Source organism: Cucurbita moschata, unplaced genomic scaffold (assembly GCF_002738365.1).
Source record: "Cucurbita moschata cultivar Rifu unplaced genomic scaffold, Cmos_1.0 Cmo_Scf00008, whole genome shotgun sequence".
In the NCBI taxonomy this organism is placed as follows: Eukaryota; Viridiplantae; Streptophyta; class Magnoliopsida; order Cucurbitales; family Cucurbitaceae; genus Cucurbita; species Cucurbita moschata.
The window spans coordinates 3,493,370-3,514,382 of NW_019268524.1; the positions used below are offsets into that span (position 1 = coordinate 3,493,370).

General features: G+C 36.0%; 4 protein-coding genes across 5 annotated transcripts; 2 read left to right on the top strand and 2 right to left on the bottom strand.

Annotated features, from left to right (window-relative positions):
* Positions 1 to 1,172: 1,172 nt before the first annotated feature.
* LOC111446736 (floral homeotic protein PMADS 2-like) lies at positions 1,173 to 5,660 on the top strand. 2 transcript variants are annotated; one of them, XM_023085673.1, is made up of 7 exons: positions 1,174 to 1,417; positions 1,497 to 1,563; positions 3,993 to 4,054; positions 4,354 to 4,453; positions 4,545 to 4,574; positions 4,795 to 4,839; positions 5,318 to 5,660. In XM_023085673.1, exons 1-7 carry the CDS (start codon positions 1,230 to 1,232, stop codon positions 5,459 to 5,461), a joined length of 636 nt encoding a protein of 211 aa, XP_022941441.1. In that variant the 5' UTR covers positions 1,174 to 1,229; the 3' UTR covers positions 5,462 to 5,660. The 2 variants fall into 2 exon arrangements, with proteins under 2 accessions (XP_022941442.1, XP_022941441.1); XM_023085674.1 differs by lacking the exon at positions 4,795 to 4,839 and having other exon boundaries at positions 1,173 to 1,417.
* A 317-nt stretch (positions 5,661 to 5,977) lies between these two features.
* On the bottom strand, positions 5,978 to 9,512 carry LOC111446440 (glutathione S-transferase TCHQD-like). Its single transcript, XM_023085263.1, has 4 exons — positions 9,354 to 9,512; positions 9,088 to 9,129; positions 7,449 to 7,757; positions 5,978 to 6,655 (listed from the first exon to the last, which is right to left on the bottom strand). Exons 3-4 carry the CDS (start codon positions 7,655 to 7,657, stop codon positions 6,052 to 6,054), a joined length of 813 nt encoding a protein of 270 aa, XP_022941031.1. The 5' UTR covers positions 7,658 to 7,757; positions 9,088 to 9,129; positions 9,354 to 9,512; the 3' UTR covers positions 5,978 to 6,051.
* Positions 9,513 to 10,593: 1,081 nt separating this feature from the next.
* LOC111446517 (conserved oligomeric Golgi complex subunit 6) lies at positions 10,594 to 16,212 on the bottom strand. The gene is made up of 11 exons (XM_023085357.1): positions 15,898 to 16,212; positions 15,741 to 15,793; positions 14,655 to 14,802; positions 14,448 to 14,555; positions 13,836 to 13,903; positions 13,586 to 13,709; positions 13,360 to 13,506; positions 12,943 to 13,206; positions 12,577 to 12,861; positions 11,405 to 11,551; positions 10,594 to 11,279 (listed from the first exon to the last, which is right to left on the bottom strand). The coding sequence occupies exons 1-11, from the start codon at positions 16,120 to 16,122 to the stop codon at positions 10,782 to 10,784; spliced, it is 2,067 nt and encodes a 688-aa protein (XP_022941125.1). The 5' UTR covers positions 16,123 to 16,212; the 3' UTR covers positions 10,594 to 10,781.
* An 847-nt stretch (positions 16,213 to 17,059) lies between these two features.
* Positions 17,060 to 20,896, top strand: LOC111446340 (uncharacterized zinc finger CCHC domain-containing protein At4g19190). The gene is made up of 7 exons (XM_023085120.1): positions 17,060 to 17,373; positions 17,459 to 17,521; positions 18,067 to 18,221; positions 18,352 to 18,477; positions 18,993 to 19,194; positions 19,713 to 19,827; positions 19,916 to 20,896. Exons 1-7 carry the CDS (start codon positions 17,152 to 17,154, stop codon positions 20,623 to 20,625), a joined length of 1,593 nt encoding a protein of 530 aa, XP_022940888.1. The 5' UTR covers positions 17,060 to 17,151; the 3' UTR covers positions 20,626 to 20,896.
* The last annotated feature ends 117 nt before the right edge of the window (positions 20,897 to 21,013 follow it).

A 21,013-nucleotide genomic window follows, 5' to 3' on the forward strand; every position in this document is an offset into this window, starting at 1 on the left:
CTAATTTCTTATAAATTTTTATAATTAATTACCATTTAAGGACGTTAAATTAATAAAAATATTCATAAATTTTGTATTTTATCTCAAAAATACTTCCGAACTTTCAAATTTTTTTATAATATCCTTCAATTTTAAAAGGAAGTTAAAAAAAATACCCTAATCGTTAGTTTTGGATGAAAAATGGTAGTTGACGTACTCTCGAACATTCAAAAGAGATTAACAAGTAGCTTTAGTGTTAGTTTTGGATGAAAAACGTTCGTACTTTGTTTCAAAAGTGTTTAAAAAATATTTTTACGTTTGGTTTTGGATGAAACGTAAGTACATCATACTACCCAAACCTATCATTGTTCCAACATATCATTAAACTAAAAAGAAACGTTTGTCAACTCGAGCATAGTTCAATAGACAAAACATTTATTAAGCTACAAAAACATTTGTCAACTCAAGCATAGTTCAATAGATAAAACACTTATCAAACTAAAAAGAAACATTTGTCAACTCGAGCATAGTTCAATAGATAAACCACTTATGAAGCTAAAAAGAACATTTGTCAACTCGATGATAGTTCAATAGATAGAGCACTTATGAAGCTAAAAAGAAACATTTGTCAATTCGAACATAGTTCAATAGATAAAGCACTTATGAAGCTAAGAAGAAACATTTATCAAATCGAGCATAGTTCAATAGATAAAGCACTTATTAAGCTACTCGAGCATAGTTCAATAGACAAAACACTTATCAAACTAAAAAGAAACGTTTATCAACTCGAGCATAGTTCAATAGATAAAACACCCATTAACTTCTCCAAGACCGAGAGTTCGTCCCCCAATCTTACATTCATTGAAAAAAAAAAGTCAAAAGTTCAAATCAACGTCTCGACGTACACCGTTATAAAGTCAAATAACAATTGGTTTGGTTATTGATTGGAAGTAATAAAGGTGAGAGAAATGCATGAACCCAATGGTTAACAAGTAGACCAAACATGACCCACAAAACAACAAAGAGTCAAATAAACAATAAAAACCACATAATTTTATAGTTGAGTTGAGCTTATCACAACCCATAAACAAGCCCTCCATTTCTATGTGACTTAGAAAGTTGATAAGCTTCCAAACCCAATATAGAAACCTCTTCTATTCCTTCTCTCCTTTTAAACCCTCTTCCATGGCTGCCTTTCCCCATTGCCTTTATCAAAATTCCTTAGCTCAAAAACAGAAAAACACAAACAAATGGGAAGAGGGAAGATCGAGATCAAGCGGATTGAAAACTCAAGCAACCGACAAGTCACTTATTCAAAGAGACGAAATGGGATAATCAAGAAGGCTAAAGAAATCACTGTTCTTTGTGATGCTCATGTTTCTCTTGTTGTTTTTGCTAGCTCTGGCAAAATGCATGAGTATTGCAGCCCTTCTATGCAGTAAGAGATTCAAAACATTTCAAATTTTTTTAAAAATTGAGCTTTTTTTGAGGTTTTTTTTTTACTTTTCTTTTTGAAGGTTGGTTGATATCTTGGATAAGTATCATAAGCAATCTGGGAAGAGGCTGTGGGATGCTAAGCATGAGGTATTTTGGGTCAAGATCTAAGCTTTTTGATATGGGGTGTGATACCCTTGTTTGGATCTTGGGTTTGATTTTGATATCTGTTTTGAAATGGGGTTTGGTTTTGATATGGGAAGTGATACCTATTTTCGATCTTGGTTTTGATTTTTGATATCTATTTTGAAATGGGTTTTGCTTTTGATTTGGGAAGTGGTACCCTAGTTTGGATCTCGGCTTTGATTTTGATATCTATTTTTGTAACGGTCCAAACCCACTGCTAGATATTGTTTTTTTTGAATTTTTTCTTTTGGGCTTCCTCTCAAGGCTTTAAAACGCGTATGGGGAAGGTTTATACACTGTAAAGGTGTTTCGTTCTCCTCTCCACCCAATATGGGATATCACAATTTTAAAATGGGTTTTGCTTTTGATACGAGAAGTGATACCCAGTTTGGATCTTGGTTTTTGATTTTGATATCTATTTTGAAATGGGTTTTGCTTTTGCTACCCTAGTTTGGATCTTGGTTTTGATTTTGATATCTATTTTTGTAATAGTTGGGACCCATCACTAGCCGATATTATTCTTTTTTGACTTTTTCTTTCCGACTTTTCTTCAAAGTTTTAAAATGCGTATACTAAGAGAAGGTTTTCATACACTTACAAAGGGTGTTTCGTTCTCCTCCCCAACTAAGGTGAGATTTCACCCTTTTAAAATGGGTTTTGCTTTTGATATGGAAAGTGATACCTAGTTTGGATCTTCCGCTTTGATTTTGATATCTATTGTGAAATGGGTTTTGGTTTTGATATGGGAAGTGATACCCTTGGTTTTCGATTTTGATATCTATTTTGAAATGGGGTTTTTTTTTTTTGAGGATTTAGCATGAAAAAGGAAAGATAAAACTAAGAGTAAAGTGAGATCGAAGAACAGATCTAGTACTGAATTATGTATTGATTTGATGAAACTTATTTTTCTTCACCTCATTTGTTTTTCAACTGAAATCATAAGAGAGGGAAGAGGGAATGGAAAGTTATTTACTAGTTTTATACTTCTAGATCTGCTGCCCAGCAGAGAATATATTTGTGAAAAAGAAGTATAAAACCCTATTTTTGTTCAAATATTTGGTTATCGATCCAATCTTTTTAACGTTCTTCGAAGATATTTTGCTCTAATATTCGTGTTAATTTATCATTACAAAAACTTTTTGATCTGATATCTATGTTAAGTTATGATTCGGTTGACGTTTTACCATAATACCCATGTTAAATTATCGTTCTGAAAACCTTTTGCTTTGATATCCATGTTAAATTATCATTTTAAGGACGTTGTGTGATAATACCCATGTTAAATTAGTGTTTTAAGGATGTTTTGTTATAATACTCGGGTTAAATTATTGTTTTAAGGATGTTTTTGTTATAATATCCATTTTAAGTTATCGTTTTAAGGTTGTTTTGTTATGATACCCGTGTTAAATTATTATTTTAAGGATGTTTTGCTATAATACCCTTGTTAAAGGACTGTTTTAAAGATGTTTTACTATAATATCCATTTTAAGTTATTGTTTTAAGGACAATTTGCTATAGTTCTCATGTTAAATTATTTTATTAAGGATATTTTTACTATAATGCCTCTATTAAATTATTGTTTTAAGGATGTTTTTTTATAATTATTGTTTTAAGGATGTTTTGCTTTTAACGATGTTTTGCTATAATATCCCTGTTAAATTATTGTTTTAAGGATGTTTTGCTATAATATCCATTTTAAGTTATCGTTTTAAGGATGTTTCGCTATAATACCCATATTAAATTATTAGTCCGAAGATTGCTCCAATGCCCATATTCGATTATCGTTTTGATGATAACTTGCTATTATACTCGTGTTAAATCATCATTTTAAAAATATTTTACTTTATTATATTATTAAATTATGATTTCAAAGACACTTGTATTAAATTATCACTTGTAAGACAGTTTTGCTATAATACCCCTATTAAATTATTAGAAATTTTTCTCTAATACCCCTGTTAAATTACCATTTTGCTATAATACCCCTATTAAATTATTAGAAATTTTTCTCTAATACCCCTGTTAAATTACCATTTTGCTATAATACCTCTATTAAATTATTAGAAATTTTGCTCTAATACCCCTGTTAAATTACCATTTTGCTATAATACCCCTATTAAATTATTAGAAATTTTGCTCTAATACCCCTGTTAAATTACCATTTTGCTATAATACCCCTATTAAATTATTAGAAATTTTTCTCTAATACCCCTCTTAAATTACCATTTTGCTATAATACCCGCATTCAGAAGATATTTTACTCTAATGCCCCGTGTTAAAAAAAATATTTTGCTATAATATAATCATGTTAAATTATGATGCAGATGCATTTTACTTTAATACCCTTGTAATTATTTTATTTATTTATTTTTTGGTATTTGAAACTATTACAGAATCTGAGCAATGAATTGGATAGAGTGAAGAAGGAAAACGACAACATGCAGATTGAGCTGAGGTTAAATTCTCAATTTTTATTATTTATTATTTATTTTAAAATTCTCTGTATATTTATTAAATAAATAATAATAATAATAATAATAATAATAATAATAATAATGTTAGACGAACACTACTCTCTACAATGTTATGATATTGTCCACTTTGAACATAAGCTCTCATGGCTTTGCTTCGGGCTTTCTCAAAAGGCCTCATACCAATGGAAGTGTATTCTTAGATTATAAACCCATGACCATTCCCTAAATTAACCGACACTTTCATCCAACAAATAATAATATTGATGGGACTGAAGAACAGGCATCTGAGAGGCGAAGATATAACGTCTCTCAATTACAAGGAGCTAATGGCTCTTGAACAAGCTCTTGAAAATGGCCTCATTGGTGTTCGTGAAAAGCAGGTTTTTATTTTATTTTATTTTTTAAATATAAGTTTAAATTTTATTTTAATTATAAATATAATTTTAATTTTTTTTTTGCTGTGATATGCAGTCGGAGTTCATGAAAATGATGAGGACAAATGTAAGTATATTCATCCCTATTTTTTCTCCCAATTATTTTTAATTAATAAAGTATTCATGTTACTAATTTATTTTTCAAAAAATGATTTAAAAAATATTAAAATTTTATTTTATATATATAACCGAGCATATTGTATATATATTTTAAAATATGTTGTTAATTAAATAATATAAATTAATTATTATTATTATTATTATTGTTTTTTGTTGAATAAAAATAGGAGAGGATGATGGAAGAGGAGAATAAGCGGCTGAACAATGAGCTGGTAATTTAGTTCACAACCTTAGCTCTTTAAATACTATAATTATTTTATTTTTTATTTAATTAAGTTTATAATAATTTATTTAAATTAAATATATATATATATATATATATATATATAGATATATCGATGAGGATTCAAATGTTTCCTTTAAAAAGTTCCGTTTTATAACGGTTGGATTAAAATCTCACATCTGCTAATTTATGAAATGTTCATGTGTTTATAATCAACAAATATTTTCTCAACTGCTAATTTATGAAATGTTCATGTGTTTATAATCAACAAATATTTTCTCAACTGGTATGAGGCATTTTGGGGAAGCCCCAAAGCAAAACCATGCGAGCTTATGTTCAAACTGAATAATATCATACTATTGTAGAGAGTCGTGTTCATGGTGATTATAAATTTAAATTTTAAAATTAATAAAAAATATAATAGTTATTTAAATGCATTATATTATATTATATATATATAATTGCAGTACCAAAAGGAGATGGAAGCCATGGGGGAATGTGTGAGAGAAATGGATAATGGATACAATCAGAGAATGAGAGATTTCAATTCTCAGATGCCTTTTGCGTTCAGAGTGCAGCCTATTCAGCCAAATCTACAAGAAAGGATATAATTACCATATATATATATATATATATATATGTTATCATTATCGTATAACTTTTAAGCTAATGTTTTAAAACTATAGGTTATATTATGTTATCATATGATGAAAACTTTGGATATTGTTAAGCATATGATCTTAATTTTAATTGCTTGTATACGACATTCTAGGGGTAAAACGGAGAATAAATTATGATTTCTATACAACATTCTAGTTCGGTTATTGATTTTTTTTTTTTTTGTAAAAAAATTATAGTTTTATAAAATAAAAAAAATTTTAATTTTGTAAACCTATGATAAATTTATTAGATATAAAATTGAAAGTTTCATATCTAAATTTATAAATTAACAAACATCCAAATTACCATTTTACCCTTGTGTCATTTACAAAATATAAATAAAATTTGATAATTATAATTTATAAATTAACTGAAAATTAATGCATACAAATTACCATTTTACCCTTCTGTCATTTACAAAATATAAATAAAATTTGAGAATTATAATTTATAAATTAACTGAAAATTAATGCATTCAAATTACCATTTTACCCTTGTGTCATTTACAAAATATAAATAAAATTTGATAATTATTTTGGGATCAATATCTCCTTAGCAAGGTTCTGATATGAAGAAAGCACCATGTTTTCATAAGTGTTTTGTGCTTTCTCCATCCCTTGAAATACTTTCCAATCACCTTCTTATAGCTTGGCCTCTGCTGCACCAACATCCAATATTCTGCAATGTTTGGTCTGCTGCTGCTGCCGCCTATATACTCGTCCGCCACCTTCAACAGCTCGAGTCGAGCCAGCACCGGGATGAGCACGGCATCAGCCATGGTGAACTCTTCCCCTGCCAAGAATGCAGTTTCGCCTAGCTTCAACTCGATTTCGTCGAGAAGTCTCACTAAATGATCTGTGCTTTGTTTGATAACAGTTTTGTTTTTCAGTTTGTCTTCTGTCTCATATGCTTCTCTGAGCTTATGATGGTATGCAGCTGCCATTTCAGGAGTTTCGGCCATCCGACTGATAACGACACGCCTTATAAATTTGGTAACGGTAAGTCGGTACTTCTCGGGGACGTGGGCGAGAGTGAAAAATTTTGGATTCCATTGTTGTATCTTATGCATCCATTCAACAACTTCTTGGCTACTCGGCGTTACGTCGTTGGTTCCCGAGGATACAACTGCAATTCTCTCGATATACCTGAATAGAGCCATCAGTACATTACGAACATTAGTTTAGAAAGATATATAGCCGGGTTGGACCGTTAGTAGATATTGTCTACTTTGGCCCAAGCCCACCGTTAGCAGATATTGTATGCTTTGGCCCGTTACGTAATGTCATCAGCCTCACGATTTTAAAACGGGTCTGTTAGGGAAAGGTTTCCATACCCTTGTAAAGAATGTTGTTCCCCTCTCTAACCGACGTGGGATCTCGCCATCCACTCTCCTTGGGGGCCCAACGTCTTCGTTGGCACACCGTCCAGTGTCTGGTTCTGATACTATTTGTAACAGCCCAAGCCACTGCTAGCAGATATTATCCGCTTTGGCCTATTATGTATCACCGTCAGCCTCACGGTTGTAAAATGCGTTTGTTAGGGAGAGGTTTCCACACTCTTATAATATGTATCACCGTCAGCCTCACGGTTGTAAAATGCGTTTGTTAGGGAGAGGTTTCCACACTCTTATAAAAAATGCTTTGTTCCCCTCTCCAACCGATATGGGATCTCACAATCCACCCTCCTTGGTGGCTCAACGTCCTCGCTCGCACATCGCCCAGTGTCTGGCTCTGATACCATTTGTAACAGTCCAAGCCTACCGCTAGCAGATATTGTCCACTTTGGCCCGTTACGTATCACCGTCAGTGACTTTAAAACGCTTTTGTTAGGGAGAGGTTTTCACGCCCTCTCTTCAACTGAACGATGTGAGTTATTCCAGCCAATCTCATGAACATTAAAAGTGTAGGGACAATAGAGTAAGGAGCAAGCAAGACGTACTGAATTATCTCGATCGTGTCGAAAATGACATGGGAACCATTTTGAAAGACGGGAAGTTTTGCACTCGGGTTCATCTTGAAGAACGAGGAGTCCATGTTCTTGGCCGTGATAGGATTGACATGATACGACGTGCAGTCGATGCCTATCTCTTCCAGGGCAAGTCTCACCTTCTGGCTGTTCAAAGAGTATGGATGATGATATAACTGCATTGCTTAGTTACTAACATCAAGAGAGTACTTGGAGTACTGGCTCTTGGTTTATGGCTCAAAAGTTCGCGTGGGATCTACAGGAAAACGTCGACTCGAAAGCCTGCAATGACCGTCGAGGAAAGCAATCAACATCAAAGAAAACTCGAGTTTCCATAATAGAAAGATGATGAAAATCAAACGAGGAACTCATAGACTCATATGCCAAAGATGTTCCTATTCATATGCACACTCATTGTAACCGTCCAAGCCCACCACAAGTAGATACTGTCTCCGTTTTGGCGCCGTCAGCCTCACGGTTTTTAAAACACGTTTATTAGGAAGAGGTGTCTACACCCTTATAAGAAATGCTTTGTTTCTCTCTTCAACCGATGTGGGATCTCACAATCCACCCCTCTTGGAAGCCCAGCGTCCTTGCTAGCACACTGCCCGGTGTCTGACTCTTGTCCGTTTTGGTCCGTTACGTATCACTGTTAGCCTCACAGTTTTTAAAACACGTCTACTAAGGAGAGGTTTCCACACCCTTAGAAGGAACGTTTCGTTTCCATCTCCAACCAATGTGGGATCTCACAATCCACCCCCTTAGGGACCCTGCATCCTCACTAGCACACCACCCTGTGTCTGGCTTTGATACCATTTGTAACGGCTCAAGCCCACCGCTAGCAAACATCGTCCGTTTTGACTCATTACATATCGCCGTTATCCTCACAGTTTTTAAAACACATCTACTAGGGAGAGGTTCCCACACCCTTATAAGCATGTTTCGTTCCCATCTCCAACTAATATGGGATCTCACAATCCACCCCCCTTAGGGACCCAACGTCCTCACTAGCACACCGCCCGGTATCTGGCTCTGATACCATATGTAAAAGCTCAAACCCACCACTAACAGATATTGTCCATTTTGGTCCATTACGTATCACCTCAGCCTTACGGTATCTACAACACATCTATTAGGAAGAGGTTTCCACACTCTTATCAACAATGCTTCGTATCCCTCTCCAACCAATGTGAGATCTCACACTATTACACTAAGAACCAAGAAAAAACGGATCCCGATACTAGTTTACGCTAAGCAATGTCTAAACAAAACGAGATACCGCCTGCAACATCACTTCTTAAGAACTTCAGATCAACACTTCACTCATTCAGATTCAATGCTACAATGTGAACAGAAACAACAATTTGATAGCCACAACCATCTTCTAAAACATGAAGTTCTTGTAACCAAACAATCCTACTTTACTTTGACAAAGAAATCATCAAAACTCAAATAATCAAATCAAGTACCTCATGTAAAGGATTCTACATAATCATGTAAAGAACACAAACAACCAAACAAGACTCAGATATAATAATCTTCACAATCAGATTCCAAATACGATTCAATAAGAACCCTAAAACAGGAAATTAAGGGGAAAATAAGAACATACGCTCACACCAGAGAGCCAGAAGCCATGCGATTCTTCGGAAACCTGAAGAACAAGAAGAAAACCAAAAGGAAAATCGATAAAGAAACACATCTCTTTTCAGATTCGTGGGGAGCACGTGAAGAAGAAGAAGAAGAAACAAAGAACACAAAAGCTTATCTACACTTTAATGGAGGATTTAACGAAGAATACAGAGCTTAAAACCCACCCATTAAAGGCTGAAAAGGAAGAAATGAAAAGGGAAAAAAGAAAAACGGACAAATAGTTACCACGAAAGGCTTGCAAATTCGCGATTGGGTCGCTTTTCTGGAGATCGATAAAGCACGGAAAAAGGGTTGAAGGAATCGAAGGTCTCTTTGCGAAGCACGAAAGTTGGGAAGAAAATTTGGGAAATGCCGTTATTTTGCTGATATGAATACGAAGAGGATACTTAATGTTCATATCATTACTAAGCTGAGTGAGCGACAGCTTATTAATTGGTATAAAAGTTAAAACAATAAATATAATTAATTGAGAAAGAATTCCAAATATATAAGATACAACTACCAATTATATCATAAAAATAAGAGATTAAATATATCAAATATATTATTAACCAATTTCTAAATATAACACAAAATCTAGAAAAATCTTATATTTAAAATATATCCCAATAAAAATCTATTTATTAATATTTAGCCACGCATTTTAATAAGTTGATTAGATAGTTTTTTTAATTTCTATTTTAATTCCTTAGATTTTTTTTTTCTTTTCTAGACTTTGGGTTTTGAGTATGTATGAGTTGATTTTCATAAGTTTCCTTAGCTAAATTATAACCCTATAAGTTTCCAGAGTCGATTTGGGAGTTAAAAAGAAAATACTTTACCGATGAGTGATGATGATGTCAAAAATAACCCTAAAGATGCAAATTTTAACCCTAGTGAAAAGATTAATAACCATAGATTAAAATGTTAAATCAATTGCTTTAGCCATGATTAGTAATTTAGTAATGAATGTAAGTTCACCCTTTGAGTGGTTACTTTTGGGTGCGTAATGACTGTAATAAAGAATTGAATGCTAAAATTAAAAAAACAAACCAAATAAAGAATTTTTACTGGTTTAGATCAACCAAAGTAAGAAAGTAAGGATTATAATGATTAGGCTCGTCAAGTAAGATCAACAAGGATCATAACGAGCATAATCATCAAGGTCAATAAAGATCATAGCAAATCACTCTAAACTTTGACAGCAAAAGAAAATAAGAATCACAACCATTAGGCTCGTCAAGTCGAGTCTAAGGATCATAACGAGCAGAATCATCAAGTAAGGTCAATAAAGACCATAGCAAGCTAATAAGGTCAATAAAGATCATAACAAGCTAATAAGGTCAATAAGGATCATAACGGGCAGGCTCATCAAGTGAGATCAATAAGGATCATAACGAGCGGCTCAAGTAAGGTCAATAAGGATCATAACGAGCCTCTCGTACAGATTTTAGGCAATAATCTAAAACAGGGTGGAGGAGAAGAAGGGAGAAGAACTAAGAACAACAATTATATTGGCAGCTTGATCAAGTAATAGATCTAGACCGCACTCTGTACATCATACAGCCGTTTAATCTATAGCTTTGATTCAGAAAAATAATAATAAACAGCAAACTATTCAATGGGATGATACCTCAAATCAAAACAGAATGTCCTAAACACAACTCTATAGTTTTATATTCCCAAAATTGTTCTTATCTGGTCTGGAGGATGCCTTGCAAGTGACTTGGGGTCTGGGTAACCATTGTTGGGATCCATGATTGCCTCGTATATAAGCTCGTAACCTTCAGCCAGCGATCGAGCCACTTGAATACAGGCTTCCGATCGCAATTTGGGAACCTGCAAAAGCTCAAACTCTGGAAGGGAACTCTCACTTCCCAAAACAAGCCCGAAAAACGCCTTCAAGTTCTCTGAGAGTGAAGCAGGTGAAGTGTGCTGATTATCCGCCAATGGCAGTCCATCTGAACTTTTATGGAAATATGTCATTTTCTCAGATAAGCCACATCTCCGTAAGATTGCATCAACCTCTTTTTCAACAAGCACGCTTAAGTGATTATTTATCATTACTCCAAGTTTCTTGACATATTCAGCTGCAACCTCATGGCCAGATATTGGTTGTTGGATGGCAGACAGGCAGTTGATCAAGAAGATCTTAGAAGGTGTTTCAGTGTCCTGCACTCAGGTGATAGAAAACCAATATTTCTTCAGATCGAAAAACGTATAATTATCCGCATCATTGTACTGAAACACTCGATGAACTTCAGATAAAGAAGGCATACTGAAGAGGTCGTGCGAACCTGAGATGCTGGAGCAGGACTGCTTTGGGACAATAGTGCATCTACTGATGATTTGCTATTCTGGCTAGAATCAGTATTCATCCTACCTCTTCTTGATATATGGCCAGCTCCCTTGGACTTGTGAGCCTCTGCTGCTTGCTCACACATCTGCAGTAATTGGAACAACAAAATCAAACATAATAAAGGCACACCGAGCCTGTTTGTCTATTTATAATAAGACGGAAGCGGAGTTTTTGCTTTAGGATGTCAAGATGTTGAAATATAACTGAAAAAGTAGGTTGCTGAATTAAACAGCTATTGTGGTAGCAATATCATGTAGAAAGCATCAATCCATTGAAATAAATGAAAAGTTTAATGGTGAGATCCCACCTCGGTTGTAGAGGAGAACAAAGCATTCTCTATAAGGGTGTGAAAACCTCTCCTTAGCATACGCGTTTTAAAACCTTGAGGGAAAGCCTAAAAGGGAAAACTCAAAGAGGACAATATCTGCTAGCGGTGGATTTGGGCCGTTGCAAATGGTATCAGAGCCAAGCACCAGGCGATGTGCCAGCGAGAAGGCTGAGCCTCGAAGAGGGTGGACACGAGGCGGTGTGCTAGGAAGGACGCTGGGCTCCGAAGGGGGTGGATTGGGGTCCCACATCAATTGAAGAAGGGAACGAGTACCAGCGAGGACGCTGAGCCCCAAAGGGAGGTGGATTTGAGATCCCACATCGGTTGGAGAGGAGAACGAAGCATTCTTTATAAGGGTGTGGAAACCTCTCCCTAGCAGACACGTTTTAAAAACCTTGAGGGGAAACCCGAATGGGAAAACCCAAAGAAGACAATATCTGCTAGCGTACATTTTCCTACGACAGGCTATCCTTGTCACACTTCTCAAGGAGCAGAAAACATAACTGGCCAGTTTGATCATGTTTTTCTAACTGCTATAAGCAATTATTTGAGAACGGGGAATACATCCCACAACAAAATGGATGATAGATTCTTAGGCAAACAAGCACTAAGACTTGTCTAATGGAAAGAGGATTCATTGTTATTTTCCTCTGCATCGTTTTATAGGTAGAAGGCATCTTCCTAAAACATGAAACTAAGTAAACACAGATTTGATATTACACACATATGTAGATAGTCAGAAGCAAAGCCAAAAAATATAACAAGTCCTGATACAAACAAACCTGAATTATGGGATCAAGTAAAGCAGATAACACTGGATCAAAAGCAGCCTTTTTCCCTGAAGCTGGAACCATCATGCTATTATAAGTATCAATTATTTCAAGCAGCACAGAAACTCCTTCTCTAACTGCCGGTGGAGGAGAGAGATCAACAGCAACGAAGGAAGGAAATCGCAAAAGCTTCTCTCCTCTACTCTTAAGGATATCAAAGAAAGTCTTCTGAGCAGCATCATTTAGCATCCACAGGGTATTGCATAGAGCCGTATCTCTCCCAAGCAAATCTGAAATCTAATACTTAACAGACAGTTATAACAAAGAAAACACAAGCCGAAGGACTCTCAGGATTCAAATTAATATATGTCGACTCACCGTATAGCTGTAAAATTCCAGAGTGTTGCTCAGTTTATATGAAATTATCAGAGATGGTTGAGACTGCAGCACTTGCTCAACTCTTGCTTTAAACGGCCGGCAAACTCCTTCAAAAATTCTATCCAAAACAAAGGTTAGGTCATTTTCTTGTTTTCCAGATTCATGCTCTAAGTCCGGGGAGAATTTGTCGGCAGTTGGTCCAACATCAATTACTGCATCTGGGTCTAGTAGTATATATACGAGCTCACGTTCAGATGCCAACGCCTACATAAAAAAATAAATTATCAGGCTGGTAAAAAATCAAAGTAGAAATCCTATTCTTTGGCAGTAAGCCACTCCAATATTGAAAGGATCCCATGGGCTACAATTAGTAGAGCTAGAGAATATACCAAACCAACTAAAAGGACTGTTTCATACCTGATGTAGCCACCCTAACATATCCCCGACATAACGTAAAGGATCGTGTGCATGTACTTCAATAGGTCGAGGCAACCCACCTGGTCCTCCACGTGTGAGAGCACTGATAAACCTTCTAAACAATGCATTATGCCTCATATTTGCAACCTACAAGATTTGTTAATAATTTTAATGAAAAAGAAAAAAGAAGGTAAAAGCACCAACAATCAATCCACGATTATGTCACCTCCTCGGCACAGTATTTGAAGAGGACGGGCCTTTCCCTGAGACAGCGAACAGCTGTTTTCAACAGTTCACCGACTTCAGGATTATCAGTTTCTCCTAGACTCCTGCACTCTGTCTGAACCCACCTGGAATGGTGAACACATACAACAGTATAATACTCATTCGACCGGACAATAAATCATTCCGCAAGTTTTCAAAAATTGTAGTTTAAGAATATTTGTAAAAAGAATGATCAATTCAAAGTCGCTCACCTGCAGAGCCGCTCATATGCTGCTTCTTGGTATACTGCCATCATATCCATCAGCTCCAAACCTGCACGCTGCATTGAAATCCCTGACTATCAGCATAATAGAGAATATGTTTACATCAAAAGCATCCAATAACGCATGTAACTCTAACAAAAACATTTTTTTTTAATAAAATAATCATAATGAAGATTTGTCTTTTGAAGTTAGTTTGTAAAGATGAATAATTTATAATTATTGAGAACCGAAACGTCAAAACCCTGAACCATAAAATTAAGGTTAATTTACACCTCATATACATGCATATTTTCAATCACACACCTAACCACATCATACTTCTCATATTACGTCCTTCAAACAAAAGGTGAGAATCATGCATCATGTGGCAACAAAATTTCCCACAGTAATTACGTATTGAAATAAGGGGTACTTCATCGTAGCTTAGCACCAAATGTAAAATGAAATGTGCCAATTACTCTTAATGACGGTGAAATCTCCCATAATTTATTAAAATTCAATTCTATCCAGAGGTACGGCTATCAAATATGTTTGAAGCGGAGCAGGATAATTTGCATTAATCTCTCGCGACTGTGTTAGTCAGTGGAAAAAAGAGATTACCTGGTGATGTGTTCTTAGCAGTGTTTTGCAATTAGCATGGATTTCTTGAACATGGGAAAGAGCCTTGAAAAATTTCTCATTCAGATCTTCATGCCTCAGAGCATTTATCTGTCAGGGAGTAAAAGAAAAGTGTTTATTATATCATTCAAGCCAATAAAGAATTCCATCCACGCAGGCAGAATGAAGTGTATAAAATTGAACTTTAACCTCTTCATTAGATATCTGATAACCACGAACAAAGCATGAAACAATCTCTTGCCTCTGTGTAGTGATTTCAAGTTCCTGTTTTAGCCGCTCTGTGGTACTAATAATGTCCCCGATGCTAGCACTAGAACTATTTAAAGCCTTTGCAATTCTGTAATAAATTCAGTATAAAAATGCATCATGGACTGATCTAATTCCATCCTCTAAATTCAAGGTAAGTACTGATAATGAGCATTCATTTTGCTTGATGAGATACACTTATAGAGATAATAAGAAATTCATGGGAGAAATGATCACTGAGATATTTTTCTTCCTTTTCTGAAGGGAAACCCAAACAAGGAATTCATGAAATATTTCAAAAGTGACACCAAAAGACACAAAGTGATTAGAAAACTATAACCATCATTATTTCTCCTGAAACTTCACAATACCAGACCCTATATTAATCCAACCAAAGTCTCGAATGAGTATTATTCTTCTTTCACATTACTTAGAACCGTTTATCTGCTAAAATACACAAGCCTCGACACCGAGTGGTTCGAATAAAAGAACTCCAGCTCTCTTTCCAAAGAATTCAAACATTCAGAAGCATCGAGTAAAATTAAGAAGGACAAAACACTAATATATTTATATTGAACATTGACCAGCTAAGAAAAATGTTATTCCGGACAATTGGTTTAATAACTAGACAGAACCCTTGAAGTACGCACAGTACCTGAGGGCTGAGAATTTTCCTCCACTAAAATTCCCGCCATATTTTTATTTTGTATGCTACTACTCATCATTTTATACACCTCGGCTATATATTCTATGGAAATGGCAATGCCAATTGAACAACACCAAGTTCCCATAGACATAGATTTGGTAAATAAGGTGCGTCCAAACCCGTATGGTTAAGCAACCCAGAAATGAAAGCATTCAGAAACCGGATCACATCGGGAATTCATTGAATATATAACTCCAAGTTCAGATTAACCACGGATCTCACCGACTGAGAGAAAATTGACAGAGATCGCAACTAAAGGTACCAATAAACTAAAAGAAAACATAAGGCAATAAGGAACTAAAGCCTAGCAATGCAGGTCCTACCTATCGCAGCAATCAGCAAGAGCATTGACCTCCTCCTCGACACGATCCAACGCCTGATGGGGCAGAGAGAGCGAAATAACACATAGGCAAGCGAAACAAGCAACCGTCAACTGAATTGAACAAGAAAAGAAAAAAACCTAGAAATCAGAGGAAGAACCTGCTGGGCAGTATCGGAGGCGCGAAGAAAGTCGATATTGATGGAAAGAGAGCGCTTCTCGATGGTGGATCTGAGGTTGCGACGATTCTGAGGGGTGTTGTCGGTGTAGAAAGTGGAGAGGGTGTTGAGGGAACCGAGAACGTCCGGCGTATCGGTCCTTGATTCCAACACTTTCTTCAGCTTCCTCGACAGTCCCGGCGCGAGACCTGCCATTGTTGTCCCCATTTCTCCTCTCTCTCTCTCTCTCTCTCTCAGATCTCTCTATCCGACGATATTTGTTCTGTTATCAGTTCTATCTCTCGGCTCCCGCCTTCTTCGTCTTGCACTGACTAACCCGACGACGGTTGAATCGTAGAACGACACCGTTTTACTGGTTTTGTAATTTGGATATTTGGTTGTGTTAGATTATAACTTTTAAAATTACAAATTTATTCCTATTGTATTCAAAATATTAATAAATCATTTTATAAATAAAATTATCAATAAATTGGTATGATATTGATATTGTCCAAGTATAAGCTCTCGGAGCTTTGCTTTGGACTTCTCCAAAAGGCTTTACCAATGAAGTTAGTATTATTCACTTATAAATCCATGATCATTCCTTAAATTAGTCGATGTGAGACTTTCATCATCAACACAGTGTTCATATTTTTTTTATTTGGATTGGGCTAAATTTTGAAAAACCAAAAAATCGAGTCAGATTCATTTTTTGTTACTGAGTTGACCCAAAAAATAGAGTTACAGCCCAATCCAACCCTACTTCTATTTTTTTTAGAAAATAAAAAATATATCCGTATCGATAAAATTTAAATTTTATGAAATTTTAATACTAAATGTAATATGCTCGGTGGAAAAGCCTCATTTTTAAAAAATAATAATAAAAAAAATAGTATATCAAACAATAAAAAATAATAATTTGTTACAAAATTAGTATAAATTAAATATTTAAATTTATTGGCTGGTTATTTAAATTCGTTTACAATACAAATTATTGCTCATTGGTGAATTGAATAAGTAATTGCTCAATCTGCATTTCGGCCCAATTGGTATGACTGGGCCTTTGGCCTATGGGCTTTGAATAAGAAGTTTAATATTTGAGGCCCAATTAGGTTGTAAATGGGCCGTAGGCCCATGGGTTAGAGAACTGGAAAAGCAAGGCCGAGCAATAGCTAAGGGCAGAGATTACCGAACTGTCGAGGGTCGTCGGACGAGAAAGCGGGGAATTTGCAGCGGCGACGACGACGACGACGGAGAATGGATGGTGAAGAAGGAGGGATACGGCTAAGCAAGAGGTTCTCCGACAAATCTGGATCCGGTGAAGTTGATTACAAAACCAAGGCTGGCACCGCTTGGAGCCATTCTTATCTCAACCAGAAGCCCTGGCATCCTCTCTCGTACCCTAATCAACGCCGGAAATGGATCGCCGAGCAGACTCACTCTCAGCGAGAAAAGCGCGCCGAGGAAGTTGCTCGCGAGGTCAATTATACGCTTCAGTTCTGTTGTTTCGCACTCGCTAGATCTTTCTTCTCAATGTTTTTTTTTTTTTTTTTCCTGTTTGCAGTATGCTCAAGAGCAGGAGTTCTTTCGCCAGACTGCTCTTGTCTCCAAGAAAGAGAAGGAAAAGGTCTTACCTAGTTTTTTTTTTCGCTTACTGATGTTTACACCTTGATTGAAGCAAATTTCTTATTTAGCACTTTCGTGAAGCTGTCTAGGTTAACGATACATAGCAATCTTATAGTTTTAGTGATTGGTTAATGTTTGTGCCTTATCTCATCATCATCTTTTCATTGAGTTCTGTTTCATTCTTTTTATTTCTGGTTGCTTATGTTGCAAATTGGAGAAGGTGTTCTATGGCTATTGGCTAGGATTTTGTGAGAGTGGCTCTCTCATCTTGTAAATTTTTTACGTCTATGTTTTCTGAAAAAAAGTCCTGCTGCTGACAGTCGCCATGCCGAACTCAATCTTAATGATGATGACATAGCTGAAATTGTTTCTCCAACGTTACTCTTCCATCCGGACGAAAGATCCTGTAGTTTCTTTACGAGAATAGATAGTGGACTGTAGTTTTCCTTCCATTTGTTATTTAACGAGTTGCTATTAATTGTTTTTCTGCTTGTTGTTTATGGAGAATTTTGGCCATTGTTGCTGAAATCTGTGTTTGGTGGTTAGTTGGAGATGATGAAAGCGGTTAGTTTTATGTACGTACGACCACCTGGTTACAATGCTGAAAGTGCAAAAGCTGCAGAGATCGCTGATGATAGGAAGAATCAAGAGGGTGATAGCTCCTCTCAGAATCTGCCCAAGGATGGCTCTGTGAATGAAAGGTACTTCATCTTTATCTTGCACAATTATGTTCTTATTGTTCAGATGGAAATGCGAAGGAATGTTCAATGATGAGGATGATTTGAAGTTTTTTACCCTTTAAAGGCAGTAAAATTTCTCTTCTTCTTGTAGGCCACCAGAATCGTCAGGCACAGTCGGTAGGGACCATGGCGACAAGAAGAAACCAAGGCCAAAAGATGTTTTCGGGCGTGCTTTGCCCACCGAAGAAGAATTTGAAGTCTTAAAAAATGCCCCTCGGTAAGTTGCTAGCATGCTGAGATTGAATGAATATGAGTACCACTTTGATTTTGTATGTTGCAAACTCTAGCAGTTAGCATATAGGGAATAAGTGACTATGGCTCATTAATTTTGCTCAAGGTGGAGAAAATGCTATTAATTATCTATCACCCTTTGACTTAATAGACTTCAAGAACATCTCTAGTTAAAACTTCAGTCGATTTTATGCACCACCAATTTCTTGATGTTATGATTACATGGATTCGTTGTCCCTCTGGATCGATGTCTGCTTGTCCTTTTGTCCACTTATACTTCAAAACATATTGGAGGGTCCTCATCCATAAAGAATCTGATAATGCATACCATATGCAAAGAGTTTAAAAGGTAGTATACGAAATGAGCTGCCAAATAGCGAATAAACAATCTCGTACTGTGCGGTATTATTTGGATAATTTCACAGTTAATTTTGGGTTATGTAATCTAAATGTTACTCATATTTTGTTTGAGATTTATGGTTTCTTTCCGTCTGTTTCCAGGATGGACACAGGTGTTTTTGCGAGAGTAAAACCATTTGGGGTAGAAGTACGCAATGTGAAATGTGTTAGATGTGGGATCTTTGGCCATCAAAGTGGTGATCGTGAATGTCCGTTGAAGGATGCTATAATGCCAAATGAAGAAAATCGATTGAAAAGAGATGACCCTTTATCTACAATACTTGCGCATGCAGAGAGCAGTGAGGCTAGTATTTTGATTTATTCTTCGTTTGAAACTTACATTGCAGTATTACCTTGTAACAGCCTAAGTCCACCGCTAGTAGATATCGTTTTTTTTGGACTTTCCCTTTCAAGCTTCCCCTCAAGGTTTTGTTTAAACGTGTCTGCTATGGAGAGGTTTCTGCACCCTTATAAAGAATGCCTCGTTCTCGTCTCCAATTGAACAGCCCAAATCCACCGCTAGTAGATATTGTCCTTCGGGCTTCCCCCAAAGGTTTTTAAAACACGTCTGCTAGGGAGATGTTTCCATACCTTTATAAAGAATGTTTAGTTCTCCTTTCCAATCGACGTGGGATCTCACATACCTAGTCTGATAAGTGCTTTAGTGTGTATACTGTTTTCAATATTCTGACATTAATGTGCGTCATTCTTTACTCCATGAACTGTTGGTGACTTAGCTGTTGCTCTACCATTGATTGGTAACCCGAATCGAGCGTGTTAAATATTTGTTCTCATGTGTTTCCTTTTCCATGTTATCTACAGCCTCTGAAGTGGGAGTTGAAGCAGAAACCAGGAATCAGTCCACCCCGTGGAGGTTTTAATCCCGACGACCCGAACCAGCAAATAGTTGCCGAGGACATATTTGATGAGTACGGAGGTCAATGCTTTTTCCACCACGACAATCTTCCGATTCTGATTTCTCTCTTTTAGCTGGTAACTGATTATTTCCCATCTATAATCTGTAGGCTTTCTCAGCAGTGGCGGTATTGTCCCTGAATTGCTGTCCAATTTTTCAAGCAAACCCAAGAAAAAGAAGTCTTCAAAAGAAAGTTCACGGAAAAAAGCAAAGAATCAAGAAGACGATGAGAGAATATCAAAGAAGAAAAGTAAATCTAAAAGAAAGAAACAAATCAGTAGTGAATCAAGTCCAGAAACCTCAGAGTCTGATAGGCGAAATAGAAGGAACAAGCACAAGACTTCCTATTCTTCTGATGATTTCGACTCGAAAACGCAACTTGGGACTAAAAAGCATAGAAGGAAACATCTAAATACTTCTGATGTTTCTAACTTTGAGCGGCCTCATATTACTGATCGATATTGCCCCGAACGAAGCCCTTCTGATATTTCAGACTCTGGTAGGCAGGATGAACGGAGGAAAGGCAAGGGTTCTGAATCAGAACACAGATCAGGCAGAAAAAACCAATCATACTCTTCTGAAGAGTCCGAATTCGAGACGCATCGACGAAGTGATAAAAGCAGATCCAAACGCTCCTTGTCGAAAGATCATCGCCCAGATAGTCATCATTCAAGTAGCAAGATGAGACGTAGGAGGTCTTATTCGTCTGATGATTCAGAAACGAACAGGCGTCGTAAAAGTAAAGGCCAAAAGCACAATTACTCATCAGATGATTCTGAGCAAGAGAAACATGCTAGAGATAAGAAGAGAAGATGTTAGTGTATTCGTCATCAAAATTTGACGTTAAAACGATCGTTGGAGCATAGTATTTCGAAGTAAAACGACATTGACGATAGCTGGTAATGCCTGATATCTATCACTTAAGATGAGATGTTCTATTTGATCATTACACTTGGGAATATGATTATAAAAAAAAATACCATTGGTGTTTTGAATGCCTCCTAATCGAAAATTATACACAAGTAATTATTTGATTGAGATATGATAAATATTGAGTTACTTTAAATGTCAAATTGATTCATTGATTGAGGAACACCATATTGCTGCATCTCTTAACCTTCTCTAAGACATCATTTTTCTCTTTTCTAATTTCTTGATTAGAATTCATATATCATTATTATCTATTATTCATCCATTTTCGTGTGGA

What these genes read in the sequence shown, in the direction of transcription:
- LOC111446736 (XM_023085673.1), top strand. Translation starts at nt 1,230, where the DNA reads ATGGGAAGAGGGAAGATCGAGATCAAGCGGATTGAAAACTCAAGCAAC. An exon ending in AACATGCAGATTGAGCTGAG is followed by an intron (nt 4,055 to 4,353) that starts GTTAAATTCTCA and finishes ACTGAAGAACAG; the next exon opens with GCATCTGAGAGGCGAAGATA. An exon ending in TGAAAATGATGAGGACAAAT is followed by an intron (nt 4,575 to 4,794) that starts GTAAGTATATTC and finishes GAATAAAAATAG; the next exon opens with GAGAGGATGATGGAAGAGGA.
- LOC111446440 (XM_023085263.1), bottom strand. Translation starts at nt 7,657, where the DNA reads ATGCAGTTATATCATCATCCATACTCTTTGAACAGCCAGAAGGTGAGA. An exon ending in GACACGATCGAGATAATTCA is followed by an intron (nt 6,656 to 7,448) that starts GTACGTCTTGCT and finishes GGCTCTATTCAG; the next exon opens with GTATATCGAGAGAATTGCAG.
- LOC111446517 (XM_023085357.1), bottom strand. Translation starts at nt 16,122, where the DNA reads ATGGGGACAACAATGGCAGGTCTCGCGCCGGGACTGTCGAGGAAGCTG. An exon ending in CCTCCGATACTGCCCAGCAG is followed by an intron (nt 15,794 to 15,897) that starts GTTCTTCCTCTG and finishes CTGCCCCATCAG; the next exon opens with GCGTTGGATCGTGTCGAGGA. An exon ending in ATCAGATATCTAATGAAGAG is followed by an intron (nt 14,556 to 14,654) that starts GTTAAAGTTCAA and finishes ACTCCCTGACAG; the next exon opens with ATAAATGCTCTGAGGCATGA.
- LOC111446340 (XM_023085120.1), top strand. Translation starts at nt 17,152, where the DNA reads ATGGATGGTGAAGAAGGAGGGATACGGCTAAGCAAGAGGTTCTCCGAC. An exon ending in CCGAGGAAGTTGCTCGCGAG is followed by an intron (nt 17,374 to 17,458) that starts GTCAATTATACG and finishes TCCTGTTTGCAG; the next exon opens with TATGCTCAAGAGCAGGAGTT. An exon ending in CATATTTGATGAGTACGGAG is followed by an intron (nt 19,828 to 19,915) that starts GTCAATGCTTTT and finishes TATAATCTGTAG; the next exon opens with GCTTTCTCAGCAGTGGCGGT.